Source organism: Hyla sarda, chromosome 1 (assembly GCF_029499605.1).
Source record: "Hyla sarda isolate aHylSar1 chromosome 1, aHylSar1.hap1, whole genome shotgun sequence".
In the NCBI taxonomy this organism is placed as follows: domain Eukaryota; kingdom Metazoa; phylum Chordata; class Amphibia; order Anura; family Hylidae; genus Hyla; species Hyla sarda.
Window position 1 is genome coordinate 458,345,191 of NC_079189.1, and position 20,983 is coordinate 458,366,173.

The window sequence follows — 20,983 nt, forward strand, 5'->3', positions numbered from 1 at the left end:
TATCTCTGTTTGCTTCTGGTCTTCTTTAACCACCCCTCCCCCTACTGTCCGCTTTCCTCCGTGAACTGATTGTCTGTCTTCTCTCTCATAAGACAGGCTTGAGCAGTTTCTCCATGAGTTTAGGAGGTAGTGGCAGCAAAGAAAAGGCATTACAAATCTTTTAATATTTCATATCATTTTATGCAAATTAATGACAACAACTATTTAAATCAATGTGCACCATAAACACTAAGCCTGAAAAGATTTCAGGGCTGTTAAATATAATTGATTCTTGTCCGAACAGAACAACCCCTTTGATTTAGTACTTTGGGAAATTGTTCACCCTGGGCATTTAGCTTTAATAATAAAAATAATCATAATAGTCAGTACAGGGTTAAAGCTGATTTTCCATTCCTGAACTGCACAAGGAGCAGATGTCTTATTGCATATAATTATACTAATTAAGATGCAGATTGTAATTGTAAATATGTTGCAGATTCATTGTATATGTAATGATTTAAGAGTCTCTTCACAACACAGTTATTTAGTTCTTCCAGTCTTTTTTTAATGAAAACTTTATTGGACTGATGATCATTATACCCATCACTCATGAGAAACTGCAAGAGTGTGGGTCTTTTATTGAGTATCTCCTGCTGGGTTAGAGAGAAGTTCTCAAAGTTTCTTCTACACGCAAAGCTGCAGGATCTTATTGCACAATGCCTTTTATTGTGTTCTAAGGTTCACTTAAGGACGCTGGAGATTGCTTTGTCTCTGCAACATCTGACTCATTGGCTTCTTATGTTTCAGTTATTGTGAACCTGATACAGTAAAACATTTCTAAAAGGTGCTACATCTGCACAAAAAAAAAGGGATAGAGCAGATCGTATTTGTCACTATAAATGTTTTTCATAAAAAAATAAAATAAAAAGCGAGCAGACACAGTAAGGGTGCATGCACACCACGTTTTTGCTATACAGTTCCCGTATTAGGTTTTTGTTGAAAAATGGATTCCTCAAAACCCGACTAAACTGTATCAAAATGTGTGTACACATTTCAACCCGTATACAGTTAAAAATCGTATACAGTTTGAAAAATGATGTCCGGTTGCATCCGTTTTTTTTTTTTTTTTTAAGTTTTTAACTTTTCACTCCATTAAAGGGGTACTCAGGCACTTAGACATCTTATCCCCTATTCAAAGGATAGGGGATAAGATGCTTGATCGCTAGGGGTCCCGCAGCTGAGGACCCCAGTGATCTTGCACGCCGCACCCCGTTAAAATCAGGATAGGGGATAAGATGTGTAAGCGCCGGAGTACCCCTTTTAGGAATAAAGTATCACTTGTTTGATTGAAATTCCAAGAAAAAAACTGTGCAAAGTCAAAAACCGTATGGTGAAAACCGGATTGAACTGTACGCACATACAGTTCTCTACGGTTCCCCTTGACTCCCATGTTAAAAAATACGTTAATACGTTTTTCCACCCGGACCAAAAAAGGTGGTAGACTACGGTTTTGGGTACGGGTAAAAAAAACAGGACAAAACTGTATAAGACGCAAAATGGACTAAATCGGATGATGCATTTGACAAACGGTTTACAATGTTAAGTCAATGCATACGGTTTTCTATACAGTTCCATATGGGTTTTTAACTTGAAACCGTATACGGGAACTGTATAGCAAAAACATGGTGTACATGCACCCTAAGGCACCTCAAAGAAGATGAGAATAATTACTTAATGACTTTTGTAAGTGAAGTCACCTCAGCGGTATCCTATGTGACAAAGTGACTCACAAGGTCTTCATAACTGTACTGTACTGTATGTGATTAAAATCAGAAAAACTTTAACCAATAATATCTCCACATACAACATATGAAGCAAAACATATAAAAAGCAAAAACATTTTATATAATTACACCAGAGACACTAGTCATAAATACTATTTGCTTGTTAGTTACTATAATTTAAAAATAAATAAATAAAAAATGTATCATGTTGCCCAGACAAGTCAAAAGTTTTTATCAAATCGGGTCTCAATCCTAAGGCCTGTTGCAATTGCTAGTTATTAGCCAGGGAAGTTAACGGCAGCACGTGCCATACTCCCCGGCTATTTGTTATATGACTATGCAGCAATAAGGTTAGATATAGAAGCTAGACGGACTTAAAGGAGAACTCCGGAATAGGAAAATTATCGTCCATACTGCCGGCAGTAAAAAACATACCTTCCTTCGCTCCCCAGTTGCCTCCGGTAACCGGCCCCGTCTTCCGCCGCGATCCTCTTCCTGGATGCCAGTGGTCGTCAAGTCATATTGCACTCACCGACCGGCCACAGGGAAGTCCCGACTCGGCCGGCGATAGGATGAGCGGCAGTGTGAGAACGCTTCAAGACACACAATTCTTCACTTGACCGGCACCTGCTGCTGGGGCCGAAAACGTCACACTTCCGCTCAGCCTATTGGCTGTGTGCAGTATGACTCGCCGACCACCGGCAACCAGGAAGAGGATCGCGGCGGAGGCTGGAGCCGGTTACCGGAGGCGCCGGGGGAGCGGAGGAAGGTATGTACCTGTTTATTTATTTATTTTTTTTACTATCGGCAGTATGGACGATATTTCGGAGTTCTCCTTTAAATAGTAGCTCCCACCATCCTTTTTTTTTTTTTTTTTCTTTCCCTGCCTTTTGCCCATCTATCTAATTTTCTTTACTATCTGAGAAATGCCTTTTTGTCTTTCAGGTAGAGTTCTCACTTACCAGGTAGACAGGCAGACTTCCCCAGCAGGCGCGACGTCACTGATGCCTGCTGGGGGAGGCCGACTTCCGCCCTTAGCTCATCTATACAGGGTGCCTCCAGTTGTTTCACCACTACAACTCCCAGCTTGCCCTGACATCTATTGGATGTCAGGGCATGCTGGGAGTTGTAGTGGAGAAACACCTTGAGGCAGCCTGTGTTGAAAACAAAAACTTTATGGCCATGGCGCTACCCCGATTTCCACTCTGTCCCCCCCCCGAACCCCGCTCTCAGTCCCCCAACAAACCCCGCTCTCAGTCCCCCCCGAACCCCACTCTGTCTCCCCCCCCCCCCCCAAACCCCGCTCCCCGCTCTGTACCCCCGAACCGCGCTCTCATATCTTAGTGCAGGACAGCAGCAGCATTGACGTATATGCCAGGAGGCAGGGCCATCGTGTGATGCCAGGGAGCCAATGCGCTCTCATCGCTCGCTCCCACCTGTCTGTCTGACAGGCAGAGAGCGAGCGCAGGCTGAATGAATTAGGACCTATTGCCCGGCTGGCATCGGTCCGAATTCAAGCGTGACGTCACGCCAGCCTGCAGCCGGCCACTTGGAGGGAGACCCCTAGTGGCCGGCTTTCAAAATTTAAATAAACTATTTTAATGATTAAAAAAAATAATGAAAGTATATTAGAGATATGTTGTAGTACATAAGTACTACAACATATTAAAAAAAAAGTTTGGTGACCGTGCCCATTTAAGCTCGATGCCACGTACGTACCTGGTTCATAATGAAATATTGTTGCAGGTCTCAGGAGGGAAACATGGTGCGATCAAAACTTTTGACATGTCTGGACAACGTGTTTAAAAGTTTCGTTTTGTTTTATAGTAACCCTTTTATAAAAAGAAAAAATTCTATCACTGAATTCATTAAAGAAAAAAAAAAAAAATATATATATATATATATATATATATATATATATATATATCACCACAAGTGCAATGGTAGGGCCAGGGCTTGACAAATTTGTATTGAATCTAGGAGCCAGCAAAAAGTTAGGAACCGGGATGTCTTCTCTGCTTCCCCAACAACACAGTGAGGAGATGCAGCTTGCGCTTAGGCCAACATGTCTTAACACTCCCTCATGTGCCCAAGCGGTGTATTGCTCCTTCTCACCGGACACACCACTGCTGCAATGAAGCAGGTAGCATCAAGGAACAATCTGAGGCTGTTGTGCTCAGGGTTGACAAAGACTTAGAATCCAAAAACTAGCTCTAATTTGCTGTGGCGACCTGAGGTAAATCCTTGGGCAAGGCATAAATGCCATTTTACTAATTGTTTTAAAGGGGTACTCCGGTGGAAAACTTTTCTTTTTTTAAATCAACTGGTGCCAGAAAGTTAAACAGATTTGTAAATTACTTCTATTAAAAAATCTTAATCCTTCCGGTGCTTATTAGCTGCTGAATACTACAAAGGAAATTATTTTCTTTTTGGAACACAGAGCTCTCTGCTGACATCACGAGCACAGTGCTCTCTGCGGACATCTCTGTCCATTTTAAGAACTGTCCAGAGTCCCCATAGCAAACATATGCTGCTCTGGACAGTTCCTAAAATGGACAGATATGTCAGCAGAGAGCACTGTGCTCGTGATGTCAGCAGAGAGCTCTGTGTTCCAAAAAGAAAATGATTTCCTCTGTAGTATTCAGCAGCTAATAAGTACTGGAAGGATTAAGATTTTTTTAATAGAAGTAATTTAAAAATCTGTTTAACTTTCTGGCACCAGCGATAAAAAAAAAAAAAGTTTTCCCTGGAGTACCCCTTTAATTTGTAGCAATTTTTTATTCTGAAGTTTATTTTCTCTTTAACATATACAACCTCATTCTAATTACCATTAGTTGCTAGTGTACATCGCTTTACTGACAGAAAGTTATATCAATCTTCATTTCAGTATATTCTTCATGGCAGACCTATGTGTTAACATCATATAAATATAAAATGCTTTTGCTTTTATAAATGTTTTGCCTTATATGTTGTATGTGGAGATATTATTGGTTAAAGGGGTATTGCAGGAAAAAACTTTTTTTATACCGTATATACTCGAGTATAAGCCGAGTTTTTCAGCTGATTTTTCGTGCTGAAAACACCCCCCTCGGCTTATACTCGAGTGAACTCTCCGCCCTCAGTGGACTTCAACCTGCGGACCTCCAGATGTTTCAAAACTACAACTCCCAGCAAGCCCGGGCAGCCATCGGCTGTCCGGGCTTGCTGGGAGTTGTAGTTTTGAAACCTCTGGAGGTCCGCAGGTTGCAGACCACTGCGCCCTTCGACATCATCACCCCCTTTAGTTCTGTACTCACCTCCGCTCGGCGCTGGTCCGGTGCTGCAGGACTGTCCGGTGGGGAGGTCGTCCGGTGGGATAGTGGTTCCGGGCTGCCATCTTCACCGGGGAGGCCTCTTCTCCGCGCTTCGGGCCCGGGCCCGGCCCCGGAATAGTCACGTTGTGACAACGACGCAGAGGTACGTTCATTACCAACGTCCTTCTGCGTCATCGTCAAGGCAACGCCTCTATTCTGGGCCCGAAGCGCGGAGAAGAGGCCCCCCGGTGAAGATGGCAGCCCGGAACCACTATCCCACCGGACGACCTCCCCACCGGAAAGTTCTGCAGCACCGGACCAGCGCACCCTGACGTCCCGCCGAGCGGAGGTGAGTACAGAACTAAAGGGGGTGAGAGGGGGGGGGGGGGGGGGCTGGATGATGTCGAAGGCCGCAGTGGTCTTCAACCTGCGGACCTCCAGAGGTTTCAAAACTACAACTCCCAGCAAGCCCGGACAGCCAATGGCTGCCCGGGCTTGCTGGGAGTTGTAGTTTGGAAACATCTGGAGGTCCGCAGGTTAAAGACCATGATGATGACATGTGGTGATGATGACAAGGGGATGATGAAGGGGGTGGGGTGGGATTATGGCAAGGGGATGATGAAGGGGGGGGGTGTGGAATGATGACAGGGGGATGATGAAGGGGGGGTGGGATGATGACAAGGGGATGATGACAGGCGGTGATGATGAAGGGGGGATGATGACAGGGTGATGATGATGAGGGTGTTAATGACGGGGGTATGGATGATGACAGGGGGGGGGGGATGATGTTTTTCCCACCCTAGGCTTATACTCGAGTCAATAACTTTTCCTGGGATTAGGGGCCTCGGCTTATATTCGGGTCGGTTTATACTCTAGTATATACGGTATATATATCAACTGGCTCCAGAAAGTTAAGCGGATTTGTAAACTAGTTCTATTAAAAAATCTTAATCCTTTCAGTACTTATGAGCTTCTGAAGTTAGGGTGGTTCTTTTCTGTCTTAAGTCCTCTTTGATGACACCTGTCTCGGGAAACGCCCAGTTTAGAAGAGGTTTGCTATGGGGATTTGCTTCTAAACTGGGCGGTTCACGAGGCAGGTGTCATCTGAGAGGACTTAGACAGAAAAGAACAACCTTAACTTCAGAAGCTCATAAGTACTGAAAGGATTAAGATTTTTTAATAGAAGTAATTTACAAATCTGTTTAACTTTCTGGAGCCAGTTGATATATAAAAAATGTTTTTTCCTGGAATACCCCTTTAAAGAGTACCTGTCATGATCTTGTTACATTTTATAATCCTCCCAGTATTTTCTGCTCAGTCTAAGGCTGGGTCCACACTACGTTTTGTCCCATACGGGAGCGCATACGGCAGGGGGGAGCTAAAACCTCGCGCTCCCGTTTGTGACCGTATGCGCTCCCGTATGTCATTCATTTCAATGAGCCGACCGGAGTGAAACGTTCGGTCCGGTCGGCTCATTTTTGCGCCGTGTGCGCTTTTACAACCGGACCTAAAACTGTGGTCAACCACGGTTTTAGGTCCGGTTGTAAAAGCGCATACGGCGCAAAAATGAGCCGACCGAACGTTTCACTCCGGTCGGCTCATTGAAATGAATGACATACGGGAGCGCATACAGTCACATACGGGAGCGCAAGGTTTTAGCTCTCCCCTGCCGTATGCGCTCCCGTATGGGACAAAACGTAGTGTGGACCCAGCCTCAGTCAGATTCACAGACTGGGAAGGAGCGTTACCCAGCAGGTGTGACATCATCTGAAGGTGTGTGAGATGAGCTATGATTGGTTAAGGCTGCACTGCCCCCCTTCAGCACTCCAGACTATATTTCCTGATCCTAGACTTCTGCCAGGCCAGCAGGAGTCCAAAGTCTGTGCAAGAGGTAGGGGGAAATGTGCTCTAGACAAGTAGGGAGATCCCTAGTGGCAGCTTTTTTAAACAAAAATAAAACATAGAAAACTTTTTTTTTTAAAACAAAGTACATCAGAAAGATTTTTTTATTTACCATAAGGAGTGCAATGGCAAAAAATCTTTTGAAGACAGTGCCCATTTAAAGTTACAAGGTTAAAGCAATTTTTTTCTGATTTTAAACAGATACAGACCTTGTTAGTCACTTTGTCACATAGGGTACCACTGAGGTGACTTCACTTACAAAAGTGAGTTTAAAGGAGATCTGTAGTGCTCTGAACTTTAAGTTTTAGATCACGGGGGTCCGAGCGCTGGGGCCCTCCGCAATCTCCTGTACAAGGCCGCGGCAATGTACAGGAAAGGGGGTGTTCTGTCCCCGCTTGATGCGGCAGCCGGCACGCCCCTCCATGAATCCCATAGAGATACATGGAGGGGCATGAACGGGACAGAACGCCCCCTTTCCTGTACATTGCTGCGGCCCCGTACAGGAGATCGCTCAGACCCCTCGCGATCTAAATCTTATCCCCTATCCTTCAGATAGGGGATAAAGTTCAGAGCATTACAGATTTCCTTTATTAGGTTAATATAGTCTACTAGTGACTACGCTGGGCCATTTTCTGTACTTAGACTCTTTTGTGCAGGACATAAGGGGTTACTCCACTTCCCAGCGTCCGGAACTCAATGTTCCGAATGTTGGGTGCGGGCTTCCGTTTTCATGCCCGACCCCCTCGTGATGTCACGCCCCGCCCCATGATGTCACCTCCCGCCCCCTCAATGAAAGTCTATTGGAAGGGGGCGAGACTGCCATCACGCCCGTCCCATAGATTTGCATTGAGGGACGGGACGTGATGTCATGCGGCAGGGTGTGACATCACAAGGGGACTGGAGTAGACACAGAGGCCCGCACCCAGCGTTCAGAACATTGAGTTCCAGATGCTGGGGAGCGGAGTAACCCTTTAAGTGTGGTAGTTTTATATTTTTGAGTCTTACCCAAAAAAGACATATTTAGGAAATGGACCGAGCACAGTCACTACTAGACCTTTAGGGGGAGGGCCTGCTGCAAGTCCTTAGTGCTAGTATACATCAGCAAACCTATTACATGCAATAGATGACAAAAATGAGGAAGTAGTGCCTAAAGCTTAAAATGTGGGGATAAATATAAGGAAACGGCTACTTACTGTACATCCCTTTCCCTTTATCCACCCATATTTTTTCCCTTCACCCATATCTATTCCTCTCTCTTGGTTTAACTCTATTGCCACATGTCTTTTTTTTTTTTAACCATATTGACTATGTAACAAAGTAAAGACACCCTTGGGCTACAGAGACATAGCAGATATTTTCTGTGGTGCATTTTGATTTCGAACTACTCATTCCTTCGGTTGGGCGTATGTTGCAGATCTGCATTCCCTATAATTTTTTTCCTTGCAATATGTGAATGGGCTTTGCAAATACTATTCACGTGTCTTTTACTGTAATTTGTGGCAGATTTCCTTTTAGGACTTCATGGTAAAGCTGTGTTTTCCCCTCTGATAACAAATTGTTATAGTGATATGTGTGATGGCGATGTTTGAGCCGGTTTTGCAGAGCTCTGCTATCTACTGTACAGATAATATAAGCACATGCTGTTCTTCCTCATGTTCTTAGAAAATTGTCTGCTGTAAATCAAAACCTTGTTCTCCGAGCCCTTACTTTCTCCAGCGTTTCCCTCTTCCTCTCACTTATCATTGCAGGTTTTCAATCTCCGCTCAAGACGCAGCTATTATAACCTACAAATAAGTCTCCCAACCTTTCTGTAAATTCCACCTTCCTTGCTGTTATTATGAGCATCCTTCTGGATTAGATACACAAGGACTTCCTCCACAATGTTTGTTTTGCAGTCTGGCCTTCTCCATGGGGCCTTGATAGACTGCCAATATACTATACTGTTTTCAAAGAGTTGTTTGAGTGCATTTACTGGAGGCTGGAGTAACAGGGAAGGGTTAAGAGCATCTTGGAATTGCTTTGTGCTCCCTCTCATGCTGAGCGATTGCATCTGTGAATTTTTATTAATCTCCAAACTAATAACTGGTATCATGTGGGGCCTACTGTGGTGGAAAAAAATAAATAATAATAATAAAAAAGAAAAAAAATTATATATATATATATATATATATAAAAAGTCCAAGTGAGCAGCACTCGCAGGGTAGGTGCAATGGTGATAGGGTGCGTTCAGTTGCTGCAGATCCCGGTCACGAATCTCCCCAAGTAATAAACGAAAGGCAACCGCACTCCCATAAGATGCAAAAAGGTTAGGTCTTTATTCACACAAGCGTGAAGGTGGCGACGTTTCCGCTAGCTTACCTAGTCATTATCGGCTTGATAATGGCTAGGTGAGCTAGCAGAATCGTCACCACCTTCACGATTGTGTGAATAAAGACCTAACCTTTTTGCATCTTATGGGAGTGCGGTTGCCTTTCGTTTATAGAGCAATCGAGAGAGTGTCGGCTCATTGGCTATGGCCAGGTCATTAGCTCTAATCTGCCAGTACCATAGCCAAGGTTATATCCCTCAATGAAGTTGCTTACTGCAGTAATGGACCATCTGTAGCCATTAAAGGGCTACTCCAGTGCCCCAGCGTTCAGGACATTTTTGTTATGAACGCTGTGTGCAGGCTGGAGTCGTGATGTCACGGCCATGCCCCTCTCACATCACACCGCCTCAATGCAAGTCTATGGGAGGGGGCGTGGCAGCGCCACGCCCCCTCCCATAGACTTGCATTGAGGCGGTGGGGTGTGACATCACAAGCGGGCGTGGCTGTAACATCACGACACCAGCAGCCCGCACACCCAGCATTCGGAACAAAATGTTCCGAACACTGGGGCATCGGAGTACCCATTTAAGGTTTCCACATTTTCCTGATCCTGCATAGGAATGCTGGCAGATGCATGTGATATGGAATAACTAAGTGCAGGAGACAGATTAAAACTAGAATGCCACTTATTGTAGGTCTGAAAACCCCTTTATAACAGTATTAGGAACTATTGAGAAGTGAGAAATGGAGGCTTGGTGTGAGTAGAACTCCAGTCATTTTCTTAGCAGCAGCAGCAGCATGTTACGTCTGACACCACTGCCTGTGTAAAAATGATAATAAAATGATTTATATAGAACCACAATGATGTTATGACTGATCTCTTCCCTTATGCATATAATCAGTGATCTGAGATGGTATTGTTAGAATTTCAGGATTTCAATATTACAGATGTGAAATTACTGAATGTAGTCACATTTGTAGTATAAATATTATTCAGAAGTTCCCATATCTTCTCATTTCTTTTGGAACAGTTTTCATATCTGTGGTTTATTTCTTTAGAATTTTCAGTTTTTTTGTCCTGATACCCATCTCTGATGTAAATGGATTTATTGATTGTATATTGTAATAATTTTTTTCTTCCTTTTAATTTATTTTAAATGAGTTATTCAAAGATTAAAATCTATCTCCTATCTATTAATTCTAGGAGAAACTTAAAGCGGTACTCTGGTGGAAAACTTTTTTGTTTAAATCAACTGGTGCCAGAGAGTTAAAAAGATTTGTAAATGACTTCTATAAAAAAAAAAATCCAGTACTTATTAGCTGCTGAATACTACAGAGGAAATTCTTTTCTTTTTGGAATACAGAGCTCTCTGCTGACATCACGAGCACAGTGCTCTCTGCTGACATCATGACCACAGTGCTCTCTGCTGACATCTCTGTCCATTTTAGGAATTGTCCAGAGCCGCATATGTTTGCAATTAGGATTTTCTCCTACTCTGCACAGTTCTTAAAATGGACAGAGATGTCAGCAGAGAGCACTGTGCTCGGGATCTCAGCAGAGAGCACTGTGTTCCAAAAAGAAAATAATTTCCTTTGTAGTATTCAGCAGCTAATAAGTACTGGATAGACTAAGATTTTTTTAATAGAAGTAATTTAAAAATCTGTTTAACTTTCTGGCACCAGTTGATTTAAAAAAAAAAAAAAAGTTTCCCACCGGAGTACCCCTTTAAGATAAAACCTGTTATAGAACAACCTGCAGGATTGTTTTTCCGAACAGCAGATTTATGTGAACTGCCTTAGTCTCCATGTGGGTTAAGCTACCTATAGGAAAAGTTTATAAAATAAAAAGAATATGTTATCATCACCACTGAGGCCAGTGATTGGCTGACCATCGCAAAGTAAATAAGAACCAATGGGGAACACTGCTGTCGCATCAGCAATGTTTATTTTTTATTTTTTTCTATTTTTTATACTTGTAGTTTTTTAAAAAGAACACTAGGTGGCTTCCTTACTCTTTCATGAAAATAAAATATCAGAAGCTATGTCTGTATATTATCGGAGCTTCGTTTTTAGTGAACCATGTATGTGTTTTAATATTACAATATATACATTTCATGTAATGATACAAAATCCCGTTGATTATTGTTTAACTATTAGCTACTTTTAGAAATGGTTTGACTTTAACCAGTTTATAGTGTTCACACTAAAAAAGTGAATGCTATGATAGAGCAGTGGTTTAACATAACATTAACATGTTCTTTTCTGCATAATAAGTAAAACAGAATACTGAGAATACCTATTGATTAAAAAGAAAAAAAACAACCCATCACTATTGGTAGGTGTATGTTAGATATAATGCAGCTAGATTGTGTCTAGCCTAGATTTCTTCATCACTGTGCCTACAAATGTTTTCTCTACACGCCTGCTGAGTGTTCAGTGTTCTTGGTTTGATGCCAGCACTGTGGTCAGCACTCCAAGCGACCATATGTCCCTCTCCTCTCCTCACCATGGTGTTTCTCTAAAATGCTGAGAAATAGACACTGCAGTTACCTGGTATTTCAATGCTCACAGTGTGCATGGGACCCTATGGATAAATTCAATGCGTGGGCTGGGAGCTCTCCCATTGCATGTATCAAATGGCTTCACATACCATGATGTAAACGGAGTCTAAGAAGTTGGTGAACATGTTTTTATTCATAAGGTCATTTAGCATGAATCTTACCCAGGAATAAATGTTATCACATCACAGTATGATAAATAGCAATCTAAACAATTGTAAATGTTTTGTAGAAAAAGGCGGAGGCAGCTCATCGGATTCTGGAAGGTCTGGGCCCTCATGTGGAACTGGTACGTCACATTCATGATACATCGGAACTAAAATGTTTCACGTGTCCCTTATCACAGGTGGGCAGCATCACTGACATCTATCTGTATACTTACTAGGGACTTGTATCTCTTTTATATTATCTCCATGATACATGGAAGTTCTGATACTTTATGTAGTATATAATTTGTATATTGATATTTTCTTTTTTGCAGCCACTGTATAACCAGCCATCAGACACCAAGCAATACCATGAAAATATTAAAATGTAAGTATGTCCTCAAGTCAATATTTCCAATTGTGTGTTTAACTTGTAAAATTATTTGGAAAATAAATGTTCCCATATTTCCCTACTGTAGAAACCAGACTATGCGTAAGAAGCTAATTCTATATTTTAAAAGAAGGAATCACGCCCGCAAGCAATGGGTAAGTAGCGTCCATTACAACATGCTCTGTGTCCTGCCATAGTGACGCTCCAGTTGGAAATGATGCATCATGTGACATTAATCAGATAAGATACATTTACTTTGTAATGACATCACTCATTTTACCAAACAATCCACAGGGCAACAAAAAATAATATATTTGTTGGGACAAAATTTAATAAAAACAAACAAAAAAACACCATTTTGCAACTTTTGGGAGGTTTCGTTTCTATGCAGTGCATCATCTTTTCTCTGTAGATTCATATGAAATCCAAATTATATAGGTTTTGTTTAATGTAACTACTTTTTAAAAATTATAACTATTTGTAAGAAAATTTGTATGCTTAAAATTGTCCTCTTCTGGCCTCTAAAACTCTTATTTATTTTTTCTGTATATGGAGCTGTAAAAAGTAGTTTTTTTGGTACCATTTTTGTTTTCATGGAACTTTTTGATAGCTATTTATTGTTGTTTTTTTTTCTACAAAAAATCTGCAATTCTGGTCTTTTTCTTTCTTTTTTTACGCACATGGCAATACAGTGACCCCTCGACTTATGATGGCCTTGACATATGATCATTTTAACATATGATGGCCTCTCAGAGCCCATCGTATGTTGAAGGCAGCCTCGACATATGATGCTGCTGTGTGTCGGGGCCATCATACAAACAGCTATCTGACAGCGCTGACAACTTCAGCAACTGACAGATAGTTGTTTAATGTGCCCCGTGTGCCCCGTTCTGCCTCCTGTTACTCACATGCTGTCCTGCTAACTCACGCAGGCTTCCACTGTGAGCTCCGTGTAAGCCCCCCCCCAGTGCAGCTATAGCCAATAGCCTGCAGCATCTTGCTGCAGGCATCCAATGAGCTGCTGGCTGCCCTCCCCTCCCTTTCCTATAGAGCTGTAGTCGGCAGGATGGTAATGGAGGACATTCTGTCCCCCCTGAAGGTATTTAAAGAACTGTACAGTACTGTATGCGATGTCACACATCACATACAATACATATACACACTATACACCCCATACATCAATGTTTTCCTATCAGTGTGCCTCCAGCTGTTGCAAAACTATAACTCTCAGCATGCCCAGACAGTCAATGGCTGTACATGCATGCTGGGAGTTGTAGTTGTGCAACAGCTGGAGGCAACCTGGTTTGTTAAACACTCCCCATACACTCCACATACAATGGTCATCCCAGAACCAATTAGCAGTTTCCCATAGAGATCTGTATTCAACATACAATGGTTCCAAGGCCCCAGAACCAATTACCATTTTTACATAGACATATGTACTCGACATATGATGGTTTCAACATATGATGGTTCTCCTGGAACCAATTAATATCATATGTTGAGGGACCACTGTACCTCTTATGTTTATTTTGTTTACAAAATGTGAAAAGTTTTGAAAAATGGGAAAAGTTGAGTGATTTAAACTTATATTAGGGAAGGGGCTCATTCACGTTTATTACCATTTTTTTAAAACTATTTTTTAGTCTTCTGATTGCATACTCTGGACAATGCTGTGCACAGCATTGCTCATTGTTACTGGTGCTCCACTTGTACAGGCTGCCTGCTCATTTAGAGCGTCAACTGGACGGGATGGAGTGCGGTAAGAGACCTCCACCCCTCCTCTGAGCTGATTGGGACATGTGCCGCAATTTCGCTGTGGTGGTCCCAGTCGGCTACCCTGATCTAGCGGCAATGTAATTTCAGAACTACTTTGATTGGGGCATATAAATGCCTAATGCCGGACATAACCCTGATCGGTGAAGTCTGACATTAACCATGGGTTCCGGCTGCTGATCAGCCAGGTATAAAGCTTTCTTAGTCCTACTATATGCTGGTTGCTGCTGCTTCTTTAACCACCTGCTATTGCTTGCTGGCTTTTCAAATGAATTGTTGACAGAGTGGTCATGCCTAACACAGTGGAAGGTGCTTTTACAGAGTGGCTCATAGAGTGGGAGAAGCCCCTGCATGGTGTCTTTAAGCCACAAGACAACTCTTTTAAGTGTATAGGTTAAGTAAGGAAGATGTATTAAAATTACTTGAGAATTACTTCAGCACTTCAGAAATGGCCAGCTAAGAAAGTAGTGCCAGCATCTCTTGTGTCACTCCTGACTTAAAGAGTACCTATCATAAACTCGTCTGTCCCTAATTGCCCCCCCATCTTTCCCTGACTCTTCCTAACTCTAATCCTACCTTTTTTTTTTTTCTTCCTAAAACCCGTTTTCCTACATTAATCAGTCCCTTCTTTCTTGTTCAGTTTCCCGCAGTCTGTGAGAGAGGAAGGAGGAGAGGCCCGACAGGCGTGATGTCAGTTGAAGCCTGCATGGGCTCACTTCCGCCCTTCTTCTGCGGGCTGACTTGGAATCATGGTGGGAAGGGGGGGCGGGACGGTCGTTGTCATTGGGCGCTGCGGCCAGCCAATAATCAAGGGGGGGAAGGGGGGGTTGTGGCGTCGGGCACTGCGGGCCATCACAGGCAGGTAGAGTTCCATGTAGCAGGCGTCCGGCCTGCCGTGCACTGTGCTCACTCCTGTCTGATTGACAGACAGGGAGCTGGGCTGTGCTTTTTGGGACATGTAGGGAGACCCCTAGTGGTCAGTTTTTAAAAGTAAAAATAAAAAGATATAAAGATACATTTTTGTTAATCACATGTTATTAGACAGTTATTTCTAATACATTGATTAACAAAATATAAAAGGTTTTTGTGGAGACTGGTACTCTTTAAATGTTGGCCTGTTCCTGTCGGCTAGCTCTATGAGCCTGACTTAATTTTGGAGTTTTTTCTTACTTTGAAATGTTTTAGTAATTATAGAGAACCTGTGCCAGGGTTAGTATAAAACATAAGCCCTCAAAACTCCTGAATATTTAGAGCTCTTTATCTGACGATCATTCTGGTCTTCCAGAACACTGTCCTGAGGTTGTAATGTAACTCAAGAGATCAGTAAATGTTGGTAAGGTCACATATCGAAGTGCAGTAGTTCTTGGCAAATTGTTCTTGGGTACAAAAGAGTTCTAGTGCTAATGTCCTTGTTTTATACAGGCCGATACATTGGTATCTTTTGATATTACAGTGTCAAAATGCTGGTTACCCAAGGACAAAGTATGGTGGAAATGTGGAGTAAAATAGAAAGATCTAAGAGCTGTAGGAGTAGAACATCTCTTCTATTGTTAGTATAGTGCACTGATGGTTAAATTAAAGAGCTTATTCGTATCAGGTTGAGATGCCGACTGCGCAGAGTTTTGGAGCCAGAGGACAGCTTAATGTTTCAAGGCACAAAAGACCAGACGCTGATCTAGCAAAATACAAGGTAGAATTAATTAAAAGTACAGAAGTAGAACTCTTCTCTCTGACTGATCACCATGGCTTCCTGGGAGGATAAAGGCTGCTTTTCATGCCAGACAATCCAAATAATGATGTAGTTTAACTGTACAATTAAAGGAATCTTTTAGCAATACTTTAAATCAGGGGTTTTGTATGTTTAGTCTCTAAAGTTCACTACTGCAAAAGTTAAAGCAGGTGCTAATCTGACTCTAGTTATCTAAGGCTGGGTTCACATCGGTTTTTATGTCCGTTCAGAGAAACATAACTGAAATAAATTAGGCAACTTTATGCTTACATAAAACAGCTCTAAAGCAGCACAGCCTCTCACCGGCTACATGACGCAGTTAATTGACACACAGGGCTGTGTAGTTCTGCTGCACATGTACCGGCTGTCAATCAACTGTGCAAAGTAAGCAGAGAGAAGCGGTGCGGTCCTGGAGCAGAACAGTCCGCGGGCTCCGCCTCCCTGACAGTTGGCCTGACTCCCAGAGGAATTATAAAGTTGTTTTATTGTAAGTATTAAGCAGCCTAATTTATTTACTACAGTATAGCTAGAATATGCTTTGAAGCCCTAGCACACTGTGGGGAAGATTTATCAAAACCTGTCCAGAGGAAAAGTTGCTGAGTTGCCTGTAGCTTCTTTCATTTTTTGAAAAGGCCTTTGAAAAATGAAAGAAGCGATCTGATTGGTTGCTATGGGCAACTCGGCAATGTTTCCTATGGACAGGTTTCGATAAATCTCCCCTTAGTGTGTGCAACTTCAAAAGCATATTCTTGGTGACAGTTGCGCTTTAATGTCTGTTAAAAATACCTGGTATGCACTAATTTTTTTTTTCCATCAGAAATAACGGACATCATAACCTCCACTATAAACATTGAAGTCTATGGCGACAGAAGTATCCTCCATATGTTAGGTCTATACATCTGTAGGATATTACAGTAACAGAAAAGTTACAGACAAGGTGTTTTTTTTTTACCCTTTTTTTTACCCTTTTTTTACCCTTTTTTTTACCCTTTTTTTACCCTTTTTTTTTACCCTTTTTTTACCCTTTTTTTTTACCCTTTACTATTTGATGCAAATTGCAGATACTTGTTTAAATGTTTTGTATAATGCTGGGGACATCTGTTTTGGATCAGGTAACTTTTCAGTATAAGCTGTTGTGTGTGTGCATGAGGAATAGTCCTATTTCTGGCTATTATATGACATGTACAGTATACAAAATTTTTTCACCAGTTTTCCCTTCTGTTGGCTCCATCTCGAAGTATCACTTCTTGCTGAGCTGAAGGGTGGAGTCTAGCCTCTGTAATGTTTTCCATATACGGCTCACAGTATATTGAGACACAATACTGTTCTCCTCTCTTTTTATACTACATCTTTAAGAAGCATTGTATATAAAGGGTCCCATGATGGGAGTAGTTGTAGTACTGCAGCGCTGAGGGATGGCACTTGCACATCCCCCGGCTGCGGGACTTTATAGGACTACTACTCCCATCATGGACAGACTCTGCCCATGATGGGAGTTGTACTCCAGGGGCTGAGGTGCAGATCGCACCGGGTCATTCTACAGAGACCCGCTGCGATCCTCATATACGTTAGGAAGCCGGGCGGTACATGCGTCTACATCGCGCTGCCCGCGGCTTCTATATACACTGACATAATTCATAATCTCCGCCGGGAGAAGGGAGCTCTGATTGGTCAATAGGTATTCTCCAATCAGAGCTCCCGTGTTCCAGCGCGGCGATTATGAATTATGACAGTGTATAGAAGCCGAAATGTAGACGCATGTACCGCTTAATAAATGCGGATCGCAGCAGATCATTCTCTGAAGATCCGCTGCGATCCGAATTTATTAACTATACAAAGCGGCGGTACATGCGTCTACATTGCAGCTTCTATATACAGCTGTCATAATTTATAATTGCCGCCGGGAGAGGGGAGCTCTGATTGGTCAATAGCTGTCCTCCAATCAGAGCTCCCATGTTCTGGCGGCGGCGATTATGAATTATCACAGCTCTATATAGAAGCCGCAATGTAGACGCATGTACCGCCGATTTGTATAGTTAATAAATGCGAATCGCAGCAGATCTCCAGAGAATGATCTGCTGCAATCTGCATTTAAGTTAACAAGCCGGGCACTACATGTGTCTACATTGCGCTGCCCGGGGCTTCTATATACACTGACATAATTCATAATCCCCGCCGCCGGAACACGAGAGCTATGATTGGAGAATAGCTATTGACCAATCAGAGCTCCCCTCTCCCGGCGGGGATTATGAATTATGTCAGTGTATATAGAAGCCGCGGGCAGCGCGATGTAGACGCATGTACCGCCCGGCTTCCTAACTTAAATGCGGATCGCAGCGGGTCTCAGCAGAATCACCCGGAGCGATCTGCACCTCAGCCCCTGGACTTCAACTCCCATCATGGGCAGAGTCTGTCCATGATGGGAGAAGTAGTCCTAAAAGGCCCGCAGCAAGTGTGCAAGTGCCATCCCTCAGCAGCGCTGCGGTACTACAACTACTCCCATCATGGGACAGACTCTGTCCAATCATAGGAGTAGTAGTCCAAGGGCAGAGGGACAGATCTCTGTTCACATTATGCGTTTTGCATAATGGGAACAGAGCAGTGTGTTCCCAAACAGGGAGACTCCAGCTGTTGCTTAACTACTGCCCCCCATGATGGGAGTTTAGGAACACACTGCATTATGTGCGCTCTTCCCAGGGGAGAGCGCAAAAAATGTACTAACCCATATTTCTTGTTTTTCTTTTCTTCTCATTTCAGATACGTGAATGCGGAGGACTACGTCAGATTCGGTGGACTGTGACGATGACCAACGTTTTTTTTTTTTTCAATAAAATGGTTAATGAGGGCTGTGGGGAGTGATTTTTTTTTTTTTACAAAATTTTTTTTATTGTGTCGTGTTTTTTATAATTTAATTTTCAGGCTTAGTAGTGGAAGCCATCTTATAGATGGAATTCATTACTAAGCCAGGGCTTAGTGGTAGCCCCAAAATCAGCTAGCGCTAACCCCCAATTATTACCCCGGTACCCACCGCCATAGGGGTGCCGGGAAGATCCGGTACCAATAGGCCCGGAGCATCAAAAATGGTGGTAACAGGCTGGCGTTATTTAGGCTGGGGAGGGCCAGTAACAATGGTCCTTACCCACCCTGGTAACGTCAGGCTGTTGATGCTTGGTTGGTATCTGGCTGATAGATACTGAACATAGGGGGAACCCCATGCGTTTTTTTTTTTTGTTTGTTTTTATAAATAAATAAAAAAAAGTGTGTGGTTCCCTCATTTTTTCAGTATCAGTCAGATACCAACCAAGCAGCAACAGCCTGATGTTACCAGAGTGGGCGAGGACCATTGTTACTGGCCCTCCCCAGCCTAAATAATGCCAGCCTGTTACCACCTAGGCCCAGGAGTGCCATTTTTGACACTTCGGGCCTGTTGGTACCGGCTCTTCCCGGCACCCCTGTGGCGGTGGGTATCGGGGTAATAATTGGGGGTTAGCGCTAGCTGTTTTTGGTGCTAACACTAAGCCCTGGCATAGTAATGGATCCATCTATAAGACAGCTTCCACTACTAAGCCTGAAAATTCAATTATAAAAAACACAACACATTAAAAAAAAAAATAAAATAAAAAAAAACACCCCCCCACAGCTCTCGTTAACCCTTTTATTGACATTAAAAAAAAACGATGTTCATCGTCACAATCCACTAAATCTGACATAGCCCTCCGCATTCACGTATCTAAAATGAGAAGAAAAAAAACAACAAAAAGTTTTGTACATTTTTTTGTTTCCACACACCAGCAAAAACGCAAGTAAAAAAACTCATGAAAAACTGACAAAACACAGGAAAAAGCTGTGACAGTTTTTCTGGCGTTTTTTTCTGATGGACAAAAAACCTCAATGGAATCCTGGCCTCAAAGCAATAGAACAAAATCCATACGTCCACTTTTCCTGTGAGGTAGAGAAGGAGTGTACGATAGAGCGAGGGGGGTGTTTCTATATTTGCACAAGAAAGGAGTGCACAGCCTTAGGCCAAGTTTCCACTTGGTTTTTTTCTGGCAGTTTTTGGAATACTGCCACTGCAGTTTTTGAGCCAAGGCCAGAAGTGTATTCAAAAGGAATAGGACATATAAAGGAAGAACTTACACTTCTCCTCCCTTATGGATCCACTTCTGACTTTGGCTCAAAAACTGCAGTGGCAGATATCCCAAAACTGCCATTAAAAAAACAAGTGGAAACTTAGCCTTAGTAAATTCTGAGCAAGAGTGTACAATAGACAAGAGTTGTAAAGGGGTAGAACTGTGTCTAAAATAGACACATAATGATACATGTCCCCATTGAGTTTTATATATATAGATAGATTATATTGACATTTTATTTCTGATATTTGAGCCTGTCGCAAGGGCCCTGCGTCAGTTCTCTACACCATATAGATTGAATAATTTATTTTTATTGTATTCTTACTGGATATATATTTTTTCTCTATTATTCCTCTGTCTTCTCCTCCTTTTTTTTGAATGTACCTTTGAGGACTGGTTATTATATAATTTATTATATAATAGATTATTTCTGCTATGTTATGCCTTTTTGGTGTATAGGCAACACCAGCATGCTTGGGCACGTTATTTCTGCTACCGTGAGCGACACTATTTCTTCTTTTCAGAAAATAATGTTCTTCTTGGTACACCATAGGAACAACTTAGAGGGGATATTTTGCTCCTGGTCACTTAGCATTCTAATGAACTTTATACAATGATGCACAGTGAATTTATGTTGTTCACACTGGAAAATCTCTAGAATCTGAACAGGAAAAATATTTCCTACTGTTATGGAGAGAAAAGCTGTCGGCTATATGTATGCTGAGGTTTTGTTTGGAAGCCCTTCATAGTCTAGGAGAAGCAAAATAACCATAAGCCATAAAATCCTCTTCTAGGTGGCTGACTGAGGATAATTATCCCTGGAAACTACCAAATGATTCTCACCAAACAAATGATAGGGCTGCTGTCAGCCATCTAAGAGGACATGAAGGACTGGCGTCGTTCTCCATACAACAGCTAGAGCTTTATTGCTTTAGCGCTGATATCATAACATATTTTACTATTATTCTGGCTACACTGACAGAACAT

General features: G+C 42.4%; 1 protein-coding gene across 27 annotated transcripts in view; it reads left to right on the forward strand.

The window, feature by feature from the left end:
• The window catches only part of NCOR2 (nuclear receptor corepressor 2), a 495,829-nt gene that overhangs the window by 244,893 nt on the left and 229,953 nt on the right, over positions 1–20,983 (forward strand). For 16 of the 27 annotated variants that reach the window (XM_056534054.1, XM_056534035.1, XM_056534070.1 and 13 more), the window contains 4 exons: positions 12,057–12,170; positions 12,306–12,358; positions 12,450–12,516; positions 15,735–15,827. In XM_056534054.1, coding sequence (XP_056390029.1) covers positions 12,057–12,170; positions 12,306–12,358; positions 12,450–12,516; positions 15,735–15,827 — 327 coding nt within the window. The remainder of the gene's footprint in view (positions 1–12,056; positions 12,171–12,305; positions 12,359–12,449; positions 12,517–15,734; positions 15,828–20,983) is intronic. The other 11 variants (XM_056534080.1, XM_056534089.1, XM_056534063.1 and 8 more) reach the window with 3 other exon arrangements.